Source organism: Phyllostomus hastatus, unplaced genomic scaffold (genome assembly GCF_019186645.2).
Source record: "Phyllostomus hastatus isolate PE091 unplaced genomic scaffold, TTU_PhHast_1.1 phas_scaffold_78, whole genome shotgun sequence".
NCBI lineage: Eukaryota > Metazoa > Chordata > Mammalia > Chiroptera > Phyllostomidae > Phyllostomus > Phyllostomus hastatus.
In genome coordinates, this window is record NW_025334041.1 from 44991616 (window position 1) to 45015736 (window position 24121).

The 24121-nt window shown below is 38.3% G+C and overlaps 1 protein-coding gene across 5 annotated transcripts in view; it reads right to left on the reverse strand.

The window, feature by feature from the left end:
- The window catches only part of NAPEPLD (N-acyl phosphatidylethanolamine phospholipase D), a 63046-nt gene that overhangs the window by 25796 nt on the left and 13129 nt on the right, over positions 1–24121 (reverse strand). For all 5 annotated transcript variants that reach the window (XM_045827440.1, XM_045827441.1, XM_045827445.1 and 2 more), the window contains one exon: positions 12903–13209. In XM_045827440.1, coding sequence (XP_045683396.1) covers positions 12903–13209 — 307 coding nt within the window. The remainder of the gene's footprint in view (positions 1–12902; positions 13210–24121) is intronic.

Below are 24121 nucleotides of genomic sequence, written 5' to 3' on the forward strand. Positions count from 1 at the left end.
AACTATATCAACATGAAAAAGGAAATAGAAACTATCAACAAGGACCAAGGGGAAATGAAGAATGCAATTTCTGAACTGAAGAACACAGTACAAGGAATGAAAAGCAGGACTGACGAATGAAAAGCAGGACTGACGCAGATCGGATCAGCGAGCTGGAGAACAAAGTAGGAAAAAACACCCAGAAAGAGCAAGAAAAGGAAGAGGCTCAGAAAGAATGAAGAGGAATTAAGAGAAATGCAAGACAATATGAAACGTAATAACATCCATATAATAAGGATACCAGAATGAGAAGAAGAGCAGCAAGGGATAGAAAATCTATTTGAAAAAGTAATGATGGAAAACTCCCCTAATTTCATGAGAGAAAAAGTCATACAAATCCAGGAAACACAGAGAGTCCCAATCAAGAGGAACTCAAAGAGGCGCACTTCAAGACATATCATTATTAAAATGGCAAAATACCAAGACAAAGACAGAATCTTAAAGGCAGCAAGGGAGAAACAGGAAGTAACATACAAGGGAGCCCCAATAACGTTAGCAGCTGTCTTCTCAATGGAAACACTCCAAGCCAGAAGAGAATGGCAAGAAATATTCCAAGTAATGAGAACCAGAGGCCTGCAACCAAGGCTACTTTACCCAGAAAGGCTCTCAATCGAGATAGATGGCCAAATAAGGAACTTCCAAGACAAAAGAAGTCTAAAACAATACACCTCCACCAAACCAGCTCTGCAGGAGATGCTAAAGGGACTGCTTTAAGGAGGAGAGAAGAAAGAGAGAGAGAGAGGAACACAAGGTACAAAAATGGCAATGAATAAGTACCTATCAATAATAACCTTAAACGTAAATGGATTAAATGCTCCAATCAAAAGACATAGAATAGCTGAATGGGTAAGAAAGCATGAACCACATATATGCTGCCTACAAGAGACCCACCTCAGAACACAAGACCTACACAGACTGAAAGTGAAGGGCTGGAAGCAAATATTCCAAGCAAATGGTCAGGGAAAAAAAGCCAGGTAGCAATACTCACATCAGACAAAATATAGACTTACAAAAAAGGGCCATAAAGAGAGACCCAGAAGGTCACTACATAATACTCAAGGGAAGAATCCACCAAGAAGACATAAACATTGTAAATATGTATGTACCCAACATAGGAGCACCCAAATACATAAAGAAAATCTTAGAGGACTTCATGAAAGATAATGAAGCAACACGATTATAGTAGAGGATTTTAACATCCCACTGTCAAAAATGGACAGATCTTCCAAACAAAATATCAACAAAGATATTGTGGCATTGAACAATGCCCTAGATGAAATGAACTTAACTGATAGATATACAGCCCTTCATCCCAAAGAAGCTAAATACACATTCTTTTCAAAAGCACATGGAACATTTTCAAAGAGAGACCACATGATAGGACACAAAGCAAGCCTCAACAAATTCAAGAAAATTGAAATCATACCAACCATTTTCTCAGACCACAAGGGACTGAAACTAGAAACCAATCCCAAGGGAAAAAAAACGAAACACTCAAAATCATGGAGATTGAATAGTATGCTATTAAACAATGAATGGGTCAAGAATGAAATTAGGGAAGAAATCAAAAAGTTTCTGGAAACAAATGAAAACGAACTCACAACAACCCAAAACTTATGGGACACAGCAAAGGCAGTCCTGAGAGGAAAGTTCATAGCAATACAGGCCTAGCTAAAAAAGATAGAAACATTTCAAACAAACAACCTAACCCTACGCCTATAAGAACTCAAGGAACAACAACAAAGACAGCCCAGAGCAAGTAGAAGGAAGGAGATAACCAAGATCAGAGCAGAATTAAATGACATAGAGACTAAAAGCACAATTCTAAGGATCAATCAATCTAGGAGCTGGTTCTTTGAAAAGATTAAACAAAATCGACAAGCCTTTAAGCAGGCTCATTAAGAAAAAAGGAGAGAGGATCCAAATAAACATAATCACCAATGAAAGAGGAGGGATTACAACTGACACCACAGAAATACAAAGGACTGTAAGAAATTACTACGAAGAACTGTATGCCAAGAAATTTGAAAACCTAGGTGAAAAGGACAACTTTCTAGAAAAATATAATCTTCCAAAACTCAATAAAGAAGCAGCAGAAAGCCTGAACAGACCAGTAACAGCAGACAAAATTGAAGCAGTAATCACAAAACTCCTGACAGACAAAAGTTTGGGTCCGGATGGTTTCACAGGAGAATTCTAGAAAGCATTTAAGGAAGAGCTAATCCCTATCCCTTCACAGACTATTCCAAAAAATCCAGAGTGATAGAAGACTCCCAAACTCTTTTTATGAAGCCAGCATCATCCTAATCCCAAAACCAGATAAAGACACAACAAAGAAAGAAAACTTCAGGCCAATATCGCTGATGAACACAGACACTAAAATCCTCAACAAAATATTGGCAAACCACATCCAACAATACATTAAAAAGATCATACACCATGGCCAAGTGGGATTCATCCCAGGGATGCAAGGATGGCTCAATATTCGCAAATCAGTAAATGTAATACATCACATAAAGAAAAGCATAGACAAAAACCACATGATCATATCAATAGATGCAGAAAAAGTATTTGATAAGGTACAGGACCCATTTATGATAAAAACACTCAGCAAAGTGGGAATAGAGGGAGCATTCCTCAACATAATAAAGACCATATATGAGAGACCTACAGCTAACATCATGCTCAATGGGCAAAAACTAAAATCTTTCCCACTAAGATCAGGAACAAGACAAGGTTGTTCACTTTCACCACTTCTATTCAATATAGTATTGGAAGTTTTAGCCATAGCAATCAGACAAGAAAAGGAAATAAAAGGCATCCAAATCGGAAAGGAGGAAACAAAACTGTCACTGTTTGCGGATGACATGATAGTGTACATAGAAAATCCTATAGACTCCGCAAAAAAACTGCTCAACCTAATAAATGAATTTGGCAAAACAGCAGGGTACAAAGTCAATATCCAGAAACCAAAGGCATTTTTGTATACTAACAATGAAACAGCAGAAGCAGAAATCAAGAAAAAAATCCCATTTGATATAGCAAAAAAAAAAAAAAAAATACCTAGGAATAAATCTAACCAAGGAGGCAAAAGACCTGTATGCAGAAAACTACACAACACTGAAGAAAGAAATCAAGGCAGACACAAACAAATGGAAGCATATACCGTGTTCAAGGATTGGAAGAATTAATATCATCAAAATGTCCATACTAACCAAAGCAATTTACACATTCAATGCAATACCTATTAAAGTACCAATGGCATATTTCACAAACATAAAACAAACATTTCAAAAATTTATATGGAACCATAAATGACCCCAAATAGCTGCTGCAATTTTGAGAAAGAAGAGTAAAGTAGGAGGGATCACAATACCTGATACCAAACTGTATTACAAGGCCACTGTAATCAAAACAGGCTGGTACTGGCATAAAAACAGGCATATGGACCAATGGAACAGAATGGAGAGCCCAGAAATAAACCCAAGTCTCTACAGTCAATTAATATTCGACAAAGGAGGCAGCAAAATGGGGTAACAATAGCCTCTTCAACAAATGGTGTTGGGAGAACTGGACAGCTACATGCAAAAAAATGAAATTCAAGCACCAACTTACACCATACACAAAAATAAATTCAAGGTGGATAAAAGATTTAAATATAAGTCTTGACACCATTAAAGTCCTAGAGGAGAACATAGGCAGGAGAATCTGAGATATTTCACGTAGCTTCACGTAGCAACGTTTTTACTGATATGTCCCCTAGAGCAAGGGACATAAAGGAAAGAATAAACAAGTGGGATCTCATCAAAATAAAAAGCTTCTGCATGGCTAAAGAAAACAGTATTAAAATAAAAAGAGAACCAACTGTATGGGAAAACATTTTTGCCAATGATACCTCAGACAAGGGTTTAATCTCCAAAATATATAAAGAATTTACACAACTCCACACCAGTAAGACAAGCAACCCAATTAAAAAATGGGCAAAGGACTTGAACAGACAATTCTCCAAGGACATACAGAGGATCCAGAGACACATGAAAAGATGTTTAATATCGCTAGCTATCAGAGAGATGCAATTAAAGCCACAATGAGATACCACTTCACACCAGTCAGAATGGCCATCATAAAAAAAAACAGTAAAACTACAAGTGTTGGAGAGGTTGTGGAGAAAAAGAGACCCTAGTACATTGTTGGTGGGATTGCAGACTGGTACAACCACGCTGAAAAACAATATGGAATTTTCTCAGGAAACTAAAAATGGATCTGCCTTTTGACCCAGCAATTCCACTGCTAGGATTATATCCTAAGAACTTTGAAACACCAATCCAAAAGAACCTATGCACCCCAATGTTCATAACAGCACAATTTACAATAGCCAAGTGTTGGAAGCAACCTAGGTGCCCATCAGTAAATGAATGGATCAAAAAACTACAGTACATTTACACAATGGAATTCTATGCAGCAGAAAGAATGAAGGAGCTCCTACCCTTTGCCATAGCATGGATGGAACTGAAAGCATTATGCTAAGCGAAATAAGGCAGGCGGTGAAAGACAAATACCATATGATCTCACCTTTAACAGGAACCTAAACAACAAAACAAACAAGCAAAATATAACCAAAGACACTGAAATAGAGAATAGGCTGACTGTCCAGAGGGGAGAGAGGAGGGAATTTCAGGGGAATTTCAAGGGAAAAGGGGTAGGGTTTACAGGAACAAGCATGAAGGACACATGGACAAAAACTAGGGGCAAGTGGAAATGGGATAGAGGTGGGGAGGGCTGGGTGGGTGGGCTGGGATGGAAGTAAGAGACAGAAAATTGTCCTTGAACAACAATTAAAATAAAATTAAAAAATTAAAAAAAACTATGAAACACTAAGTATTTAAAAACAAAATGAATAAATTTTTTAAATTTTTCATTGATTTTAGAGGGGAAGGAGAGAGAAACTGATTTGTTGTTACACTTATTTATGCATTCATTGGTTGATTCTTGTAAGTCAAATCTTTTTAAAAAGTGATTGAGCCTGCAACCTGGGCATATCAGGATGATGCTATAACCAACTGAGCAACCTGGCCAGGACCAAAATGAATGAATTTTGGAGGAAATCTGTCAGATGTAAAACAAACAAAAACAGATAGACTATAGGAGAAATGAAAAGAAAATTAGAAAGGACTGACTTAGGGTATCCAAAATATAAATTAGTACTCATTTTAGAATGGAAAGATGGAGAGAAAGAAAGTTTCAAAGAATTATACAAGAATATTTCCTAGAAGTTAAGGAAACAGACTTTCCTATCTGAAAGGCCCACCACACATAAAGCATAATCAATAAATAACGACACGTCATGGTGAAATTTCAGAACGCTGATGCCGAAGAGAGGATCCTCCAGGTTTGTACAGAAATAAAGATCAAACACAAAGGATCAAGAAGGCACTGACTTTCTCCACAGCAATGCTAAAAATAAGGTCACAGAGATAATGCTTTTAAATTCTGAGAGAAAACTGTTTCTGAACTAAAATTCTATATTCACACTATCAATAAGAGAATAAAGACATTTCAGACAAGCAAGCTATCAAAAACTGACTTCCCAAGTACCATTTTCTCAGGAAGCTCTCTTAAGAATGTACTCCACCAAAATGAGAAAATATGCAAGAAAGAGGAACAAGTGGGATACAGGAAATGGCAACACTGAAGAGATAAAGGAGCCAGGATGATAGTAAAGGGAGACCCCAGGATGGAAGCTGGCAGGGAGCCTAGAGGGCTGCTAGCCCAGATTACAGCCCTGAACCACAAGACCCCCTGAGGGTCTCCCTCAAGAAAACTGTATTGAAAAGCCATGGGATGGAGGGAAATGGTCAGTCAGAAAGTTAAGCAGATGAAAAAAAAAAAAGAGGTATTATTAAACCCAGGGAGAAAAAGTATATTAAAAAGGACACATGGCCAAAGTATATTACTCAGTTTGTCACTGAAAAATACCGATATATTCACAACAATATAAACAGTAAAAGATAAGTTCAAATGGGAGAGAGATGGGAAGGGAGTCAGAGTGAGTTAACTCTGATAGAAAATATGAATGACCAGAGAAAGACAAATGTTGCACAATTCTACATAGTTGAGGCATCTGATAGAATCAGAGTGGAATGGTGGATGCCAGAGGCTGGGAGGAGAGGCAATAGGGGAACTACTACCAGTGGGGCATAAAGTTTCAGATAAGCAAGATGAAGCTCTGGAGAACTATTGTACAGCACTGTACCTATAGTCAAGCATAATGTGCACTTACAAATTCAAGAAGAGAGATCTCATGTTGTGTTCTTACCACAATAAAATTAAAAGAAATATGAAGGTAAACTCCAGAGGAATGATGTCTGAAAGGGTTAAAAGATATTTCCTCCAAGGCCTGAGACTGAGTAGCAGGGACTAGTTAGGGGACTAGTTATTTGTCTTTCAGTACTAAGACTTTTTAAAAACTGTATACATTCATTTTTCTTCTCTTCATAAAAATAAAAAAGTAACCTGTTAGCATACTATAGTATAAATATAAAATAATCAGTATGTTTCATTTTTCCAAAGAGCACCCTGTTCTTCAATATCACACAGCCAAAGAGCACATTATATTTTCAAAGTACTTACATGTGTCAGGTGAACCAAAAAACAATTATAGTGCCCTAACCTGTGTTATTCTAACTTTACAGACAAAAAAAAAGAAAAGGAGCTCCTTGAGGGATTGTGACAGAAATGAGGTCACACACTGGGGGAGGAAATCTGAACCTGAGTCTGAAATGGCACTCCTGGTGTCCCACTTTTTCTACTAGGTCATGCTGTGCAGCCTCAGTTCTTTGTCTCCCATATTCTAATGTGACAGTCCCCTGTTCACTTCCACACTACTGACTGACAAGGACAGCCTCCTTCGTCTAATTAGACTCATGAAGTGCCTGTATCCCTCCCTCTTGGAGATTCTCTCTTTTCCCCTAACTACTGGTGACTATGATGAACAATGACAATGTGACAAGTCACTGAGCCAACTGCGACAGCACAAAGCAATGACAGCATCTGAACAATGCAAAGCCTGTGAACTGGCACACTGCTCTAAAGGCCCAGAAAAGGCAAATACCAGGAACTGTCCAAGCAACATTATTAAAACAGAAACTGAAATTTATGTCCCACTCCTCAAAACATGTAAAATGTGTACAAAAAAATATTCTCTATGAAAATGATTTGTCATCTGTAGACTTAATACGTGGGAGATTTGTTGATATATGAATCCCATTTTTTGAGGTGTGAGGTTTTTTGTTTTTCTCAAATAAATCTGATCTTTAAACTCAAAAAAAAACCAAATGCACTATTGTTGGAGAATGCAACTAAATTGTGTAGCCCTGCTAAATTACCCTTCTTTATTTTATTTACATTTTCTGTATTAGTTATTTTATACTTTAGTCATGTTTCCTCTAAAACACTTTCATATTTATATACCTAAATGTAATGATATGATTATACAACATATAGTAATTATAATCCTGCATATTTCATAAAATCCCCCAATAATTCAAGTACCTACCTGGCACCATATATAATTATTATAATATTACTATCAATAAAAAAATTAAAGAAAAAATAAATATATAAAAAGAAAGAAACGAAGGGGAAAACTGGGATAACTGTAATAAACAAAATAAAATTAAAATTAAAGACAGGAAAACAATATTATTGACTACCTTCCTTATGCTGTACTTTACATCTCTGTGACTATTTTGTATCCACCAATTTATGCTTTTTAATCCCTTCATCTTTTTCACCCAGCCTCCAACACCCCTCCCATCTGACAACCATCAGTTTGCTCTCTGCACTACGAGTCTGTTTCTGTCAAAACAATAATTTGAGCCCTGGCTGGTGTGGCCCAGTGGCTTGAGTGCTGGCCTGCAAAACAAATGGTCACCAGTTCGATTCCCAGTCTAGGGCACATGTCTTGGTTACCAGCTAGGTCCCCAGTTGGGGGCACGTGAGAGGCAACCACACACTGATGTTTCTCTCCCTCTCTTTTTCCCTCCCTTCCCCTCTCTAAAAAATAAATAAATAAAATCTTTTAAAAAAAACAATAATTTGAAGTTGTTTCACTAAACTCAAGCCTCCCAATGTCTAACAAAAAAAAATTCCCAGGCCCTGACTGGTGTGGCTCAGTTGGATGGGTGTCATCCCGCAAAGCAAAAGGTTGCCAGTGTGATTCCCAGTCAGGGCACATGCCTAGGTTGTGGGTTCAGTCTCAGGACAGTGCGTATACCAAAGGCAACTGATCATGTTTCTCTTTCACATCAATGTTTCTCCCTCTCTCTCCTTCCCTTCCCCTCTCTCTAAAAATAAAATCTTTAAAAAAAAAATCAGAAATTTTATTTAATTTCTAAATTGACCTAATGACCTAAAACAGGTGTTCTTTATATGATTCTTAATATGTTTTGGTTTATGTTTTTCAGAAAGTATGTAACTCTATCACATTTAGGAGTTGGTAAAAATTAATTACCTTGACAACTAAAAGGAATTAAATATGAAATGAGTTAAAGTTACCTATGAAAATAACAAGTATATATGCATTTGATCTAGTTGTAGGCTTTTACTGGAAACAAGATACAGATAAGAGATAGGAAACAAAATATAAATTAGAATAAGGCAGAAGTGTCTTCTTTCTCCTTTTATATGATGCATATTTAAGTGGTTCATATTGAGACCTACTTTGACTTTTTTTTAAAAAAGAAAGTCTTAATACAGATACAGTCTTCCGGCCAAGATGGGCATAGGTAGACACACTGTGCCTCCTCGCACAACCAAGATAGAGACAACAATAATTTAGAAACAGAATAACAACCAAAACTGACAGAAAATTGATCTGAATGGAAGTCGGACAACCAAGAAAACAGACGCGTTCATCCAGACCAGTAGGAGGGTCAGAGTCCGGCAGCCAGGTGCAGGTCACTGCGGGGAGAACAGAGAGTGTTGGGACTGGGAGCATGAGGCATCCGGGATGTGCAGGACCACAGTGGGTGGACCCTGAATGCACAAGCGGCAACAGGCAGACCCCAACCAAGTGGTGGCAACCAGCAGACCCAGCAAAGCATCGATTGTGAAGCAAGGCACTACAAGCAACCCAGGATCACAGTGCTGGGAAATAGAGCCTTGGGGCACTGATTGAGGACACCTGTAGGGATTGAGGAGCAGGGAGGGACTCCCAGCCTCTCAGAAGAGGTCCTCAGAAGGTCCCACAGCATGCAAAAGCCCACCCACACAGGAACTGGCACCAGAGAGGCCCAGTTTGCTCGGGGGAAGCAGCGGAAGGGACTGAGGTCCCACAGAGAGTGGAGCAAGCACCATTGTTCCCTCTTGGACCCCGCCCCCACATACAACGTCACAACCCAGCCACTGGGGGGCCCTGCACTGGTGAACACCTACGGCTCCACCACTCATACATACCAGGTGGCACAACAAGACCAAAGGAAAAAAAAAAAGATGGTCAAACAGAAGTGAAAGCCCCAGAGCCAGTTTTTTTTAAGCGACAGAGACTTAGCCAGCCTATCAGATGCACAGTTCAAAGCACTGGCGATCAGGATGCTCACAGAATTGGTTGATTTTGTTCACAAATTAGATGAACAAATGAAAGCTACAATAAGTGAAATGAAGAAAAATGCACAGGGAAATTATAGTGATGGAATGAAAGCTGGGTCTCACATCAATGGAGTGGACCAGAAGGAAGAAAGAAACAAACAACCAAAAAAGAATGAAGAAATAAGAATTCAAAAAAATGAGGAGAGGCTTCGGAACCTCCAGGACATCTTTAAATGTTCCAACATCCGAATTACAGGGGTACCAGAAGGGGAAAAGGAAGAGCAACAAGTGGAAAACTTATTTGAACAAATAATAAAGGAGAACTTGCCCAATCTGGCAAAGGAAATAGACTTTCAGGAAGCTCAGAGAGTCCCAAAGAAGTTGGACCCAAGAAGGAACACACCAAGGCACATCATAATTACATTAGCCAAGGTAAAAATGAAGGAGAGAATCCTAGAAGCAGCAAGAGAAAAGGAGATACTTACATACAAAGGAGTTCCCATCAGACTGTCAGCTGATTTCTCAAAAGAGACCTTATAGGCAAGAAGGGGCTGGAAAGAAGTATTCCAAGTCATGAGGGAAGGACCTACATCCAAGATTGCTTTATCCAGCAAAGCTTTCATTTAGAATGGAAGGGCAGATAAAGTGCTTCGCAGATAAAGTGCTTCCCAGATAAGGTCAAAATCAAAGAGTTCATCATCACCAAGCCCTTATTTTATGAAATGTTAAAGGGACTTATCTAAGAAAAAGAAGATAAAAAACGTGTATAGTAAAAGGACAGCAAACTCACAATTATTAACAACTACACCTAAAACAAAACAAAAACAAAAACAAACTAAGCAAACAACCAGAACAGGAACAGAACCACAGAAATGGAGATCACATGGAAGGTTAGCAACAGAGGAGTGGGAGGCAGAGAGAGGGGGAAAAGGTACAGAGAATAAGTAGCATAGATGGTAGACAGAAAATAGACCGGGGCGGGGAGGGTGGGGCAAGAATAGTATGGGAAATGTAGAAGCTAAAGAACTTATGACACATGGACATGAACTAAAGGGGGGGAATGTGGGTGGGAGAGGGTGAGCAGGGTGGAGGGGAATGAAAGGGGAAATGGGACAACTGTAATAGCATAATGAATAAAATATATTAAAAAATAAAATAAAATAAATAAAATAAAATAAAATAAAATAAAATAAAATAGAAAGTCTTCTGCCTTAAAAAAAAAAAAAAAACACTTAAGGAATGTAGCTCCCACCTGTATCACCCTAACTTCTTTCTCTACTTTATTTTCTTCAATACTAATCATCGTTTTTTTTAAAGATTTTATTTATTTTTAGACAAAGGGAGAGAGAGGGAGAGAAACATTGATGTGTGGTTGCCTCTCACATGTCCCCCACTGGGGACCTGGCCTGCAACCCAGGTATGTGCCCTGACTGGGAATCAAACCGGTGACCCTTTGGTTCACAGGCCAGTGCTCAATTCACTGAGCCACACCAGCCAGGGCTAATCATCTTTTAATAAACCACAGAATTTACTCACTGTTCACTGTCTCTCTCACCCACTTAAATCTAAGGTCCAAGGCGGTGAAGGGTGTCTTTCTGCTTTGTTCATGGCTCTATCTCTAGCACCTAGATATTTATTTATTGGGCTCCTGCTCAATAAATACTGACTAAATGAATAAATAAATGAGTTAATGAACTGGCCTGAGAGGGTCCAAGAACTCCCTAAAATTATAGTAAAAAAGCAATGTGTTTATGTGCATATGTGTATTCTCTAAGAAGAAGGTCCACAGCTTCCATCGGATTTTCAAAGGGGGCCAGTATCCAAAAGAACCTAAGGACCACTGGCCTGGCAAGTTCTCAGAGATTCAGTAGTTTCCAAATTGTTAAACTGCAGAGGTGTGCTCCTGTCTCCATGTGGTCACTCACTTCCTCTTGAAATAAAGTCAAACTAAAGACACCATTGCTATCTCTGTTTTTTTACAAGCTATGGCTCAAAACCCAGAAAAAATTTACTCCAACAGGTAGCCTACCCATCTTGGCCTTCTGCCCTAACCCTTCTCTTCACAGCTCAACTCCATGTTTCTGTTCACATGGGGTTCTCCAGAAGGAGAAAAAAATTTCTTGTACTTCTCATTCTCAAAGTTGAAACATAAACACAAGGTTTTATCTATTTAAATGTCCTAACTCATTATAAAAAAGTTCTGGTAAGATATTCACATTAATCAATTCTGCCTACTAGTATCAATACTACAAACATTCCTTAGTATCAAAGTGATAATTTCAGGTATTTTATCCCATATCGTTTAAAGAAAAGTGGATGCACATACCCAGATGAAATATCTAACACACCGACCACCTACTGCGCCTCCTGCCTCTTGACACTTGCAGATCAAGCCTTCACGCGTGCCCCTAGTTTTTCAACCCATTCCCCACTCCCAACCTCAAGTTCTTTATATCTATCTCAACTCCCCATAAAGCCTGGCAGAGCATGGTGTTGGTGGAAAAGAGTGGCTAGGGCAGATAGGACATAGGAGAGGGAAAAGAACCTAAGAAAGGAGAAAAAAGTACTACTGCAATTGGGAGCCACCCCCCGCAGCCACTGGAGTGTAATCTCATTCAGCTAATAAACCTTATGGCAAATTTTAGTAAGTTTTCATCTAAGTAAAACCAACATATTCAAAGGCCAATAACCTATTGCCAATTTTTTAAAGGCATGAAAAGGTTACCTGAAGATTTCTTTTATAGCTTTAGCAGTTTTATCCAAGGGTGAAAGCCAAGAACTCTTGGGCCATGCCTTAACCCTCATAATTCGTATTCCAAACACACATCAGATTACCACTTTCTGGAACATGTCATATACTTTCTTACCTTTATGACCTTGTTCATGCCACCTAGAAAACCACTGCCCAAACACTTTTTCTCTCTCTAGGCCCATGTCAAATATCACCTCTTCCATGAAGTCATTTCCAACCCCACCAGTGACAATTAATCACTTCCTTTCTTGAATTTCTAAAGCACTCTGTTGTTCCTACCTCTAGTTGCCACCAGATCAGAGTTGGTTATTCATATATGTACTCTGCTGCTAAACCAGGAATTTGAGGGCACCTTATTTATTTTATCTCCCCAGAACCCAGCCCTCTGCCTTATCATATAAAAGGGGTTCAACTAACTTAAGTGTCATAAAACAATTCACAGCAAAGTTTTATGCACACACACACACACATACACACACACACAAAGAGTAAATACACAGCACTCGTAAGAGTCAAACTCTACCTCTTTAGAACACGGAATGCTGCTGTGATCTTTTTCCATTATCAGCCATCTGAGAACATTTGGGATAGAGGGACTTTTCCATGTTGGCCAGGGGTTAACAAATCTCCCATCTTTTCCTCTCTTTGATTTAGTTACATCTTCCTCTAGTCTGTAATCCAGTTTGAAACTTTTCCTGGAAAACCTAGAAGAATCACTTCCTCCGGAATTCCTTGCTGAATTTTGGCGTTTTCTTACTGCTTCTTTAGGATATTGGCTGCTTGCCATCAGGGACTCATTACTTTCATTTTCATCCATGTCCTTTGGAGAACTAAGAAGAAAGGAGAAAAAATACTGAGTTTACACATGACTCCACACCAGGAAGACAAACAATCCAATTAAAAAATGGGCAAAGGACCTGAACAGACACTTCTCCAAGGAGGGCATAAAGAGGGCCCAGAGACATATGAAAAGATGCTCAACATCATTAGTCATCAGAGAGAAACAAATTAAAATCACAATGAGATACCATTTCACACCTGTCAGAATGGCTATCATAAAGCAACAAACAGCAAGTGCTAGGGAGGTTGTGGAGAAAAGGAAACCCTCGTACACTGTTGGTGGGAATGCAGACTGGTGCAGCCACTGTGGAAAACAGTATGAAATTCCCTCAAAAATCTAAAAATGGAACTGCCTTATGACCCAGTGATTCCACTGCCAGACCCCTTCTCCCAGGGGTCTCCTTCTCCCAGACCCCTCAGGGTACACCCAACACACCAGAGGAAGGGACCACAGAACCCCTCACTGTTATCTTGTTCAGTCACATACCATCTCTGTGTGCTGTAAATGTTAATTATTAACTATCCTGTACCTGTCAATGTAAGAGTAGTACTTGTTTCTGTTTCACTCTTTATTCAAGCTCAGAGATTTCCCCACTCTGCTTTCTCCCACCTCTCTAACTTACCACCAGTGAATTTCATGTAACACCCCCTTAATGTTTCTTCCTTTGATTCTAATGTATAAAATAAGCTGCAAATTCCCATTCTTTGGAGCACTTTCTCATTCTGTTGAGTTTTTGCTTCCTGGCAATTGTTGTCACTTTGACTCAAATAAACATAAAAATTCTGTACAGGTTTGGACATTTCTTACATCCACATAAGGAAGAGTAGGATCTATTAACTAGTTTTCGGCCTTGCAAACTCAAACAAACCCCTTAACATGCCTAGACTGCAGTTTCCTTAATTAAATGTAGCATATTTCTCATTACTTTTGTTACATACCTGTCTCCAAAATTAACAAGGTAAGTGAAAATTCTGCTTTGCTTTTTTAGGCAAACAGTAAGCAAAAGATGAGCATATGAGTATATGTATATACAAATTATAAGCAACCTGTTTTTCAAAAGGGAGTTCCAAACTTAATAAAGATCTTTACATTGTACTGATTTTCCTCCAGTTTAAGAAAACATGAATTATAAGGCACACTGTTATTTTATGTGCCACTAAGAAAATAAAAATGTTAATCAATTTAATTGTTATACATTATGACATATCCTGATAGCAGTGGTGTTCAAATGTGTCTGTCTTCAAATTTGTGAAAACTACCATTTTATATATAAAAATATATATGTTGGCACAGGAGTACAAACATTAGATAATTAAATATAATCAGAACAATGACTAATTTGCTAGCCCTCTTCTTCTCTGTGAACAACAGCTACATTTGTAAACAACAGCTACATTTGGACCTTCAAAGCTAGAATCCAGAAGAAAACTGAGGGTAACAAAGCCCTATGATAACTGAAATATAAAATATAAATGTTTTATTTTAAAGAATTAGTTACAAAAAAGGACAACATGAGTTCCATCTAGTAATTATCAACTACATCCTCTACATTTCTTTGAAGATTAACTGCCTACTTTTAATAGCAAAATGAATTAACCCCATATTTCTAAACTTATCTCTGTGACATTTGGTAAACACAAATCTGCCAAGTACAAATATTTTTACTTCAATAACTATACACATGGGTAAAATACTTTCAAAAACCAAGAATTCCCTATTTCAAAAACAGCTGTTTCATCCTTTCTTTCTTTGACATTTAAGATTTGTCAGCTGCCTAGAACTGAATGCACTGCTTTATCATTTACAAAAATAAAGAAAAAATACAATACTACCATGTATGTTTGGGACTGCCACATAACATAAATCATGACACTGCAAATCATCATTCCTAGAGTTATTTAATAAATACTAGTTGAGTGACATCCATTACATACCAACAAAGATACATTAAAGCTGTAAAATATTTAGAACTGTTTTTTCAGATATCGAAAATAACACTAAACTCACAATTTTATATTAGCTCTCCTACCTCTAATGAAGAAAAGGGTCCTTTTAATACAATGCTAGATTGCATAGCTAATGAAATTTTCAATTTGTTGAAGGATCTGCAAAATGCTTTGGTAGGTTAAATTAAATTGTCCCCATTCTTCACATGCAATACACTTTTCCCTTGCTCCACAGGCATTTGGGAGACTAGTGGGAGAGTAGGTATGTCCAAGCTAGGAAGTTCATTAGAAAATGAAAGTAACAATGTTCTGTGGGAGGTGTGTACACAAACACATCAAAGAAGAAAGGACTGCACTGTTTGTTATCAGTGAGTTTCAGTTTTAATTCACTTTACTGACTTAACGACCAGTTTTGCTAAAAAGCTAGAGGAAAGCAAAACAGCTTAATATACAGTACCTACGTACACACTAAAAATAAGTTATAACAATTTGTAGTAACAATTGAGTCTAAAATGTTAGCATATACATATATGCATATATACTTTTAGAAGTATTTATATATAACATAAATCTATACATCTCACCAAACAATTTGTCTTCACAAAAGTGAAAAGAACATTAGTTGGGAGTCAAAAACAAGACGTCAATTCTATCATTAACTAAAGGGAGAATAACAACCTTTTTGAACAAGCTTACTCATCTGTTAAATAAAGACAACTCCTATGTATCTCTGTGAAGGACTGTAATGTGGAGCAATGAGAGCACAGGTTAATATTTCAAAGCACTATACAAAAGTAAATTTTTATATTATTTATGGTTAGTAAAAGAATAAATAATAACTAGAATCTCTAGATGTAACTGAGTTGTTTTCAGATGAAAGGTAACATTCTAGAGTAAAGATTTCAAAACTCAGACTACTGAAATTCTTCTTGCCATAAAAATTTTATGTAGGACCTGTCCAGGTAGTTCAGCCAGTTAGAACATTTAGAGCTCTAGAGGGTGTCAAACTCATTTTGACCAGGGGCTACATCAGCCTCGCGGTTGCCTTCAAAAGTCCGAATGTAATTTTAGGGCTGTATAAATGTAACTACTGCTTAAGTAGGGGCAAGGAGCTCAGCACTGCCACTGGATAGAAACAAGGCGCCGGACCGGATAAAAAAAGGTGGAGGGCCAGATTCAGCCTGCGGGCCTTGGCTTGTGTTTGCCATCTGTGATTTAGAGCATTGTCCTGATAAGTAAAGGCTTGTGGGTTGAATCCTCAGTCAGAGTACATACAAGACCAATGAATACATAAAACTGTAGAACAACAAATCAATGTCCATCTCTCTTACTGTCTGTCTCTCTCTCGTCCTCTCTCTTTATAAAATCAATTTTAAAACTTTATGTAAAAAAAGTACTTTCGTTCCTCAAAAAAATTAAACTATCATACGACCCAGCAATTACACTTCTGCTTATTTATCAAAGAAATCCAAACACTAATTCAAAAGGACATATGCACCCATATGTTCATTGTAGCATCATTTATTATAGCCAAGATATGAAAGAAACCCAAGTGCCCATTCATTAACATATGGATAAAGAAGATCCATATATATATAATACAATATTACTGTATTACTGTTTATAATACAACATTATAAAAGAATGAAATCTTGCCATTTGTGACAACATGGATGGACCTAAAGGGTACTATGTTAAGTGAAATTACACAGAAAAAGACAAAAACTATATGACTTCACTCATATGTGGAATCCAAAAACAGAATAATCAAACAAAGGAAACAGAAACAAACTCATAGATAAAGAAAACAAACTGATGGTTGCTAGATGGGAGGGGGTTAGGGAGTGCATGGAAAGAGGGAAGGGATTAAGAAGTACAAATTGCCAGTTATAAACAGTCATAGAGATGTGAAGTACAGCATAGAGAATACAGTTAGTACTACTCTAATAACTCTGTACACTGTCAGATGGGCACAAGATTTATCAGGGTGACCACCATGTAAGGTATATATGTAATCACTATGTTGTACACCTGAAACTAATGTAATACTGTATGTTAACTGTAAGTGAAAAATAAAGTTATTTCTTAAAGTAGGTTTATAAAAAATCTAAGTTTCCTTATCCTTTATAAAAATCATAGTATAAAGAGTCAAGATGCCATTGGAATAGGTGGATTCTACACTAACCTCCTTCCAGGACCAAAACTGGAATTACAACGAAATTATAGAAAAATCATTCTTAATAACCAACTGAAGACTAGCTGGAGAGAAGTCTTATAACCAAGGACTTTCAGAAGAAGCTACATCAAGACCTGTAGGAAGTGCAGAGGCATGAGGGGGCTGGCTGGGCTCCAATGGGTGGCAGCTGAAGTTCTGGAGGGATTATCTCCAATGCTGGTGGGGAAGGGGGTCCCATGAAAAGTGTGGGCTCTAAACCCCAAGGCTCCCCAGCCAAGAGCATTAGTACCTGGAAAGGTACCCAAATAACATTTGGCTGTGAAAAGCAACAGGGCTTCTCTACACTAAGGAGAGATAGCTAGAGATGCAGCCACCCTCCTAATGGGCCAACACACAGAATTTTGTTCCAGAGGAAGGAGGGTAGAGCAGACTAGAGCTGCATGAGGAGAGTCTAGGATTGGTGGCTCTGGGGAGAGAGCTGAAGGGTCAGACACTAGGATCCCTGTGCTTGGTCAATCCCCATACTACAGAAGCCATCTTCCTCAGGCAGAGCACTCTCCTCATGTGGCATTAGCCTAGCGGGAAGCAATAGCCCCACTCTATGGAGCATAGGCCCCGATGAGGAGTACAGCTGGAGGTACTTTCAGTGCTTATGCCTACCAGGCAGCCCACAGGTGGAGGCAGATCTCTAGGTGTTTTTAAACTTCAGCTGGCCATCTCCCAGCCTGGTACTCATAAAAGCTGGCCTTGGTGTGCAACTTCGTCCTTTCAGCATGAAACCAGGCCACGGAGAAGGAGCCACAGATATGCATCACTGAGAGGTCCCAACAGGTTGCCCAAGGGCAGTCACAGGCAATGTCTCATATAATTCTGTATCAGAGTCACTCCAATGAGAACCAGAATCAATATACTAAGTGGGCAGCTCCAAACAACAGCGCAGGATTCAGTAAGCTTCACAATAGCTTATCCCCAGGGAGATGTCAGTAGGTGCCAAACCCTGCCGAAGGGAATTCCACTTTGCGTAATCAACACCTGCACAGCAGCTTGTACACCATGTTTAGGGTTAATCCTCACAGTCAGCCAGACTGAGGGTTAAGACTACACAAGAATGAGCTAATAGCAATCAAGACTCAACTACAACAGGAGAGCCCACATAACATGCCCAAGAGACATTCCTAGAGCACCCAGCTCAGGTGATCAGAGAGACTATACCACTGGATCCCATAGGATACTTACTACATAAGGCCACTCTACCAAGACTGGGAATCATAGCAGAACCAACTAATACATAATTAAAAAAAAAAAAAAACACGAAAAGGGGGAGCCAAAATGGTAAGACAAAGAAACAGGGCCCAAATGAAAGAACTGGAGGATTCTCCTGAAGAAGATGAAATGAAATGGAGGCAAGCAATTTATCAGATATAGAGTTCAAAGTGATGATATAAAAATGCTCAACAACATGAAAAAGGGCATAGAAACCATAAAAAAGACCAGTCAGAAATGAAGAATGCAGTATCTGAAATAAATGATATATTGAAAGGAATAAACAGTACGTTAGATGGAGCAGAGGATAAAGAGAGATTTGGAAGACATGGGAGAAAAAAACACCCAATCAAAAGAGCAAAAGAGAAGAAAAAATTAAAGAATGAAACTAGTTTAAGGAACCTTTGGGACAACATGAAGTGTAGTAACATCCACATCATAGGGGTACCAGAAAGAGAAGAGGGAAAGCAAGGGATCAAGAACCTATTTGAAGAAATAATGACTGAAAAATGTCCTAATGTGGTGAAGAAAAAAGACACACAAGTCCAGGAAGCACAGAGTTCCAACATGATTGACCCAAAGAGGCACACACCAAGACATATCATAATTAAAATGGCAATGATTAAAGACAAAGAGAAAATCTTAAAAGCTGCAAAAGAAAAGCAGTTAGTTACCTACTAGGGAGCTCCATGAGGCTATCAGCTGATTTGTCAACAGAAACATTTCAGGCCAGAAGGCATTATCACGAAATACTCCAAGTGATGAAAACAAGGACCTACAACCAAGGCTATTTTACACAAGGCTAAAATTTTAAAGGAAGGAGAAATAAAGCACTGCATAGACAAGAAAAAGCTAAAAGTCCATTACCACCATGTTGGGTATGGCTCAGTCAGTAGGGATTCATTGTGCAAAGTGAAAGGTCACCTGTTCGATTCCTGGTTAGGGTGGATGCCTGGGTTGCAGGTTCCATCTTGGCTGAGGAGTGTGCAACAAGCAACCGATCGATGTTTCTCTCTCACATCAATATTTCTCTCTCCCTCTCTTTTTCCCTCTGTTCCCCTCTCTCCAAAAATAAATAAATAAAATCTTTTTTTAAAAAAAAGGTTTATTATCACCAAACCAGTATTACAAGAAATGTTAAAGGGGGAAGATGGGGAGGAGGAGAGGAGGAAGAGAAGAAGAAGAAAATAAAAAAACGGAGAAACATAGTTTTAAAATGGCAATGAATACACACCTATCACTAATCACTTTATATCTAAATGGCTTAAATGCTCCAAGCAAAAGACATAGAGTAGCTGAATGGATAAGAAAACAAGACCCATATATATGCTGCCTTCAAGAGACCCGTCTCAGATCAAAAAGATACACACAGAGTACAAGTAAAGGGATGGAAAAAGACATTTCATGCAAACAGAAAGGGAAAAAAAGCTGGGGCAGCAATACTTATTTGTGATAAAAAGACTCTAAAACCAAGGCTACCTCTGGCTGATGTAGCTCAAGGGATTGGGCATTGACACACATAGCAAAAGGTCACTGGTTCCATTACTGATCAGAGCACATGGCTGGGTTGTGGGCCAGCCCCCAATTGGGGGTGTGTGGGAAGCAACTAATGGATATTTCTCTCACACATCAATGTTTCTTTTCCTTTATTTCTCCCTCCCTTCACCTCTCTCTAAAAATAAAAACTTTTTAAAAAAATTACCAAGGCTATATAGTGAGAGACAAAGCAGGCCACTACATAATGATAAAGGGGGCAATCCAACAAGAGGATATAAACCCTTCTAAACATTTATAATCCAACATAGGAGCACCTAAATATGTAAAGCAAATCTTGATGGACATGAAGGAGAGACTGACATAAATACAGCCATACTAAGGGATCCTTAACACCCCACTGACACAAAAGGACAGCTCTTTCAGACAGAAAATCAACAAGGAGACAGTGGCCTTAAAGGACACACTAGATCAAGTGAATTTAATTGATATCTTCAGAGCATTTCAGCCCAAAGCAGCAGAATATAGGTACAATCTTTTCAAGTGCACATGGAACATACTAGGACACAAAACAAGCCTCAATAAATTTAAGAAGACTGAAATCATATCAAGCATCTTCTCTGACCACAATGCTATAAAACTATAAATCAAGCACAAAAAGTAAACAGAAAAAACACACAAAGACAAGGAGGCTAATGACATGTTACTAAACAATGAACAGGTTAACAATGTGATCAAGGAAGAAATCAAAAACTACCTGGAAACAAATGAAATTTAGAACACAACAACCCAAAATCTGTGGGAAACAGAGAAAGCAGCCCTAAGAGGGAAATTCTTGGCATTACGGGCCTATCTCAAGAAACAAGAAAAAGTTCAAATATACACTCTAACTTTACACTTAAAGGAACTTGGGGGCAAAAAAAGCCCCAAGTGAGTAGAAGTAAGCAAATTATAAAGATCAGAGTAGAAATAAAATAGAGTCAAATAATACAAAATCAATGAAACCAAGACCAGGTTTTTTGACAAGAAACACAAAACTGACAAACCTTTAACCAGATTCATCAAGAAAAAGAGAGAGGAACCCATATAAACAATATTAGAAATGGAAAAGGAGAAATACCATCTAACACCAAAGAAACACAAAGGATTATAAGAAAATATTATGAACAACTATATGCCAACAAATTGGACAACCTGGACAAAATGGATAAATTCCTAGCAGCATACAATCTTCCAAAACCAAATCAGGAAGAATCAGAGAATCTGAATAGATAGATTACAACTAGTGAAATTAAAGCATTAATCAAAAAACTCCCAACAAACAAAAACCCTGGACCAGAAGCCTTCATAGGTAAATTTTGCCAAACATTCCAAGAAGAAATAACACTTTTCCTTCTCAAATTACTTTGAAAACTTCAAGAGGAGGGAAGACTCCCAAGTTCACTTTATGAGTCCAGCATTATCCTAATTCCAAAACCCAATAAAGACACTACAAGAAAGAAAATTATAAGTCAATATGCCTGATGAACATAGATGCTGAAATCCTCAACAAAATATTAGCAAACCAAATCTAGCAATACACTAAAACAAATCATACACCATGATCAAGTGGGATTTATTCTGGGGATGAAAGGCTGGTAGAAAACCGCAATCAATAAAAGTGATACACATCAACCAAATGAAGAATAAAACCCACATCATCATAACAATAGGTGTCGAAAAAGCATTTGATAAAATCCAGCACCCATTTATGATAAAAACTGAGCAAAGTGGGAATGGAGGGAACACACCTCAATTGTAACAAAGGCCACATATGACAAACCCACAGCTAACAGCACACTGAATGTGCAAAAACTACAGGTATTCCCCTTAAGATCAGGAACAAGATAGGGATGTCTGCTTTCATCCCTCTTACTCAACATAGTACTGGAAGTCCTAGCCACAGCACTCAAACGAGAAGAAATGAAAGGCATCCAAACTGGAAAGGAGGAAGTAAAATGGTCATTATTTGCAGATGACATGATACTGTATATAGAGAAGCCTAAAGTTCTACCAAGAACTATCAGGACTGATAAATGAATTCAGTAAAATATCAGTATATGAAATTAATATACAAAAATCAGTTGCATTTTTATACACCAACAATAAAATATTAGAAAGGGAAGCTAAGAAAGCAATCCCATTCACAGTTGCTTTAAAAAAATATAATACCTAGGGATGATTTTAACAAAGGATACCTAGGGATGATTTTAACAAAGGATGCAAAAGACCTGTACTCAGAAAATTATAAGAAACTGAAGACATAAACTGAAGAAGATACAAAAACGTGGAAGCATATACCGTGTTTACAGATAGGAAGAATTAACATCATTAAAATGTCCATAGTACCCAAAGCAATTTACAGATTTTGTGTAATTCCTATCAAGATATCAATGGTATATTTCACAGAACTAGAATAAATATTCCAAAAATTTATATGGAAGCACAAAAGACACCAAATACCAACAGTGATCTTGAGAAAGATGAACAAAGTTGAAGGAATCACGCTACATAATATAAAACTATACTATAAGGCCTTAGCAATCAAAACAGTATGCTACTGGCATTAAAAACAGACATATAGGCAATTGTGGACTTCCAGCTAAGATAGAGGTATAAGTAGACACACTGAGCCTCCTTGCACAACCAAAAGGATACAATTTAAAAACAAAAAACAACGAGAACTGACAGAAAATCGAACTGCATGGAAGTCTGACAACCAAGGAGTCAAAGAAGAAACATTCATCCAGACCGGTAGGAGAGGCAGAGATGGGCAGCTGGGCAGAGAGGACTCACGGCAAGGCAGCAGCTGGTGGAGCGCACAGTCCCACATTTATGGGCAGATACACTGGGAGAAACTACTTGAGAGCGAGACAGACCATGCAGCCCAGAGCTCCAGCACAGGGAAATAAAGCCTCAAACCACTCATTGAAAATACCTGTGGCGGTGAAAATACCTGGCAGCGGGAGAAACTCCCAGCCTCACAGGAGAGTTCCCTGGAGAGACCCACAGGGTCCTAGAATGTACACAAACGGGAATCAGCACCAGAAGGGCCCAATTTGATTGTGGGTAGCGGGGGGAAGTGACTGAAAACTGGCAGAGAATGGAGTAAGCGCCATTGTTCCCTTTCTAACCCCTCCCCCTCATACAGTGTTACAAAGCAGCAACCAGGGATACCCAGACCTAGTGAAGACCTAAGGCTCGCCCCTAACTAATGGGCAAGCAGAGGGGAAAAAAATGGCCAAAATGAAAGAACAGATCAAAGCTCCAGAAAATATACAACTAAGCAATGAAGAGATAGCCAACCTATCAGATACACAGTTCAAAACACTGGTAATCAGGATGCTCACAGAATTGGTTGAATTTGGTCACAAATTAGATGAAAAAATGAAGACTATGCTAAGTGAAATAAAGGAAAATGTACAGGGGAACCAATAGTGATGGGAAGGAAACTGGGGCTCAAATCAACAGTGAGGACCAGAAGGAAGAAAGAAACATCCAACCAGAAAAAAATGAATAAACAAGAATTTTTAAAAAAAAAGAGGAGAGGCTTAGGAACCTCCAGAATATCTTTAAACATTCCAACATTTGGATTATAGGGTTACCAGAAGGAGAAGAGGAAGAGCAAGAAATTGAAAACTTATCTGAACAAATAATGAAGGAGAACTTCCTCATTCTGGCAAAGGAAATAGACTTCCAGGAAGTCCAGGAAGCTTAGAGAGTCCCAAAGAAGTTGGACCCAAGAAGGAACACACCAAGGCACATCATAATTATATTAGCCAAGATTAAAGATAAGGAGAGAATCTTAGAAGCAGCAAGAGAAAAGGAGACACATACAAAGGAGTTCCCATCAGACTGTCAGCTGATTTCTCAAAAGAGACCTTACAGGCAAGAAGGGGATGGAAAGAAGTATTCCAAGTCATGAAAGGCAAGGGCTTACATCCCAGATTGCTCTATCCAGCAAAGCTCTCATTTAGAATGGA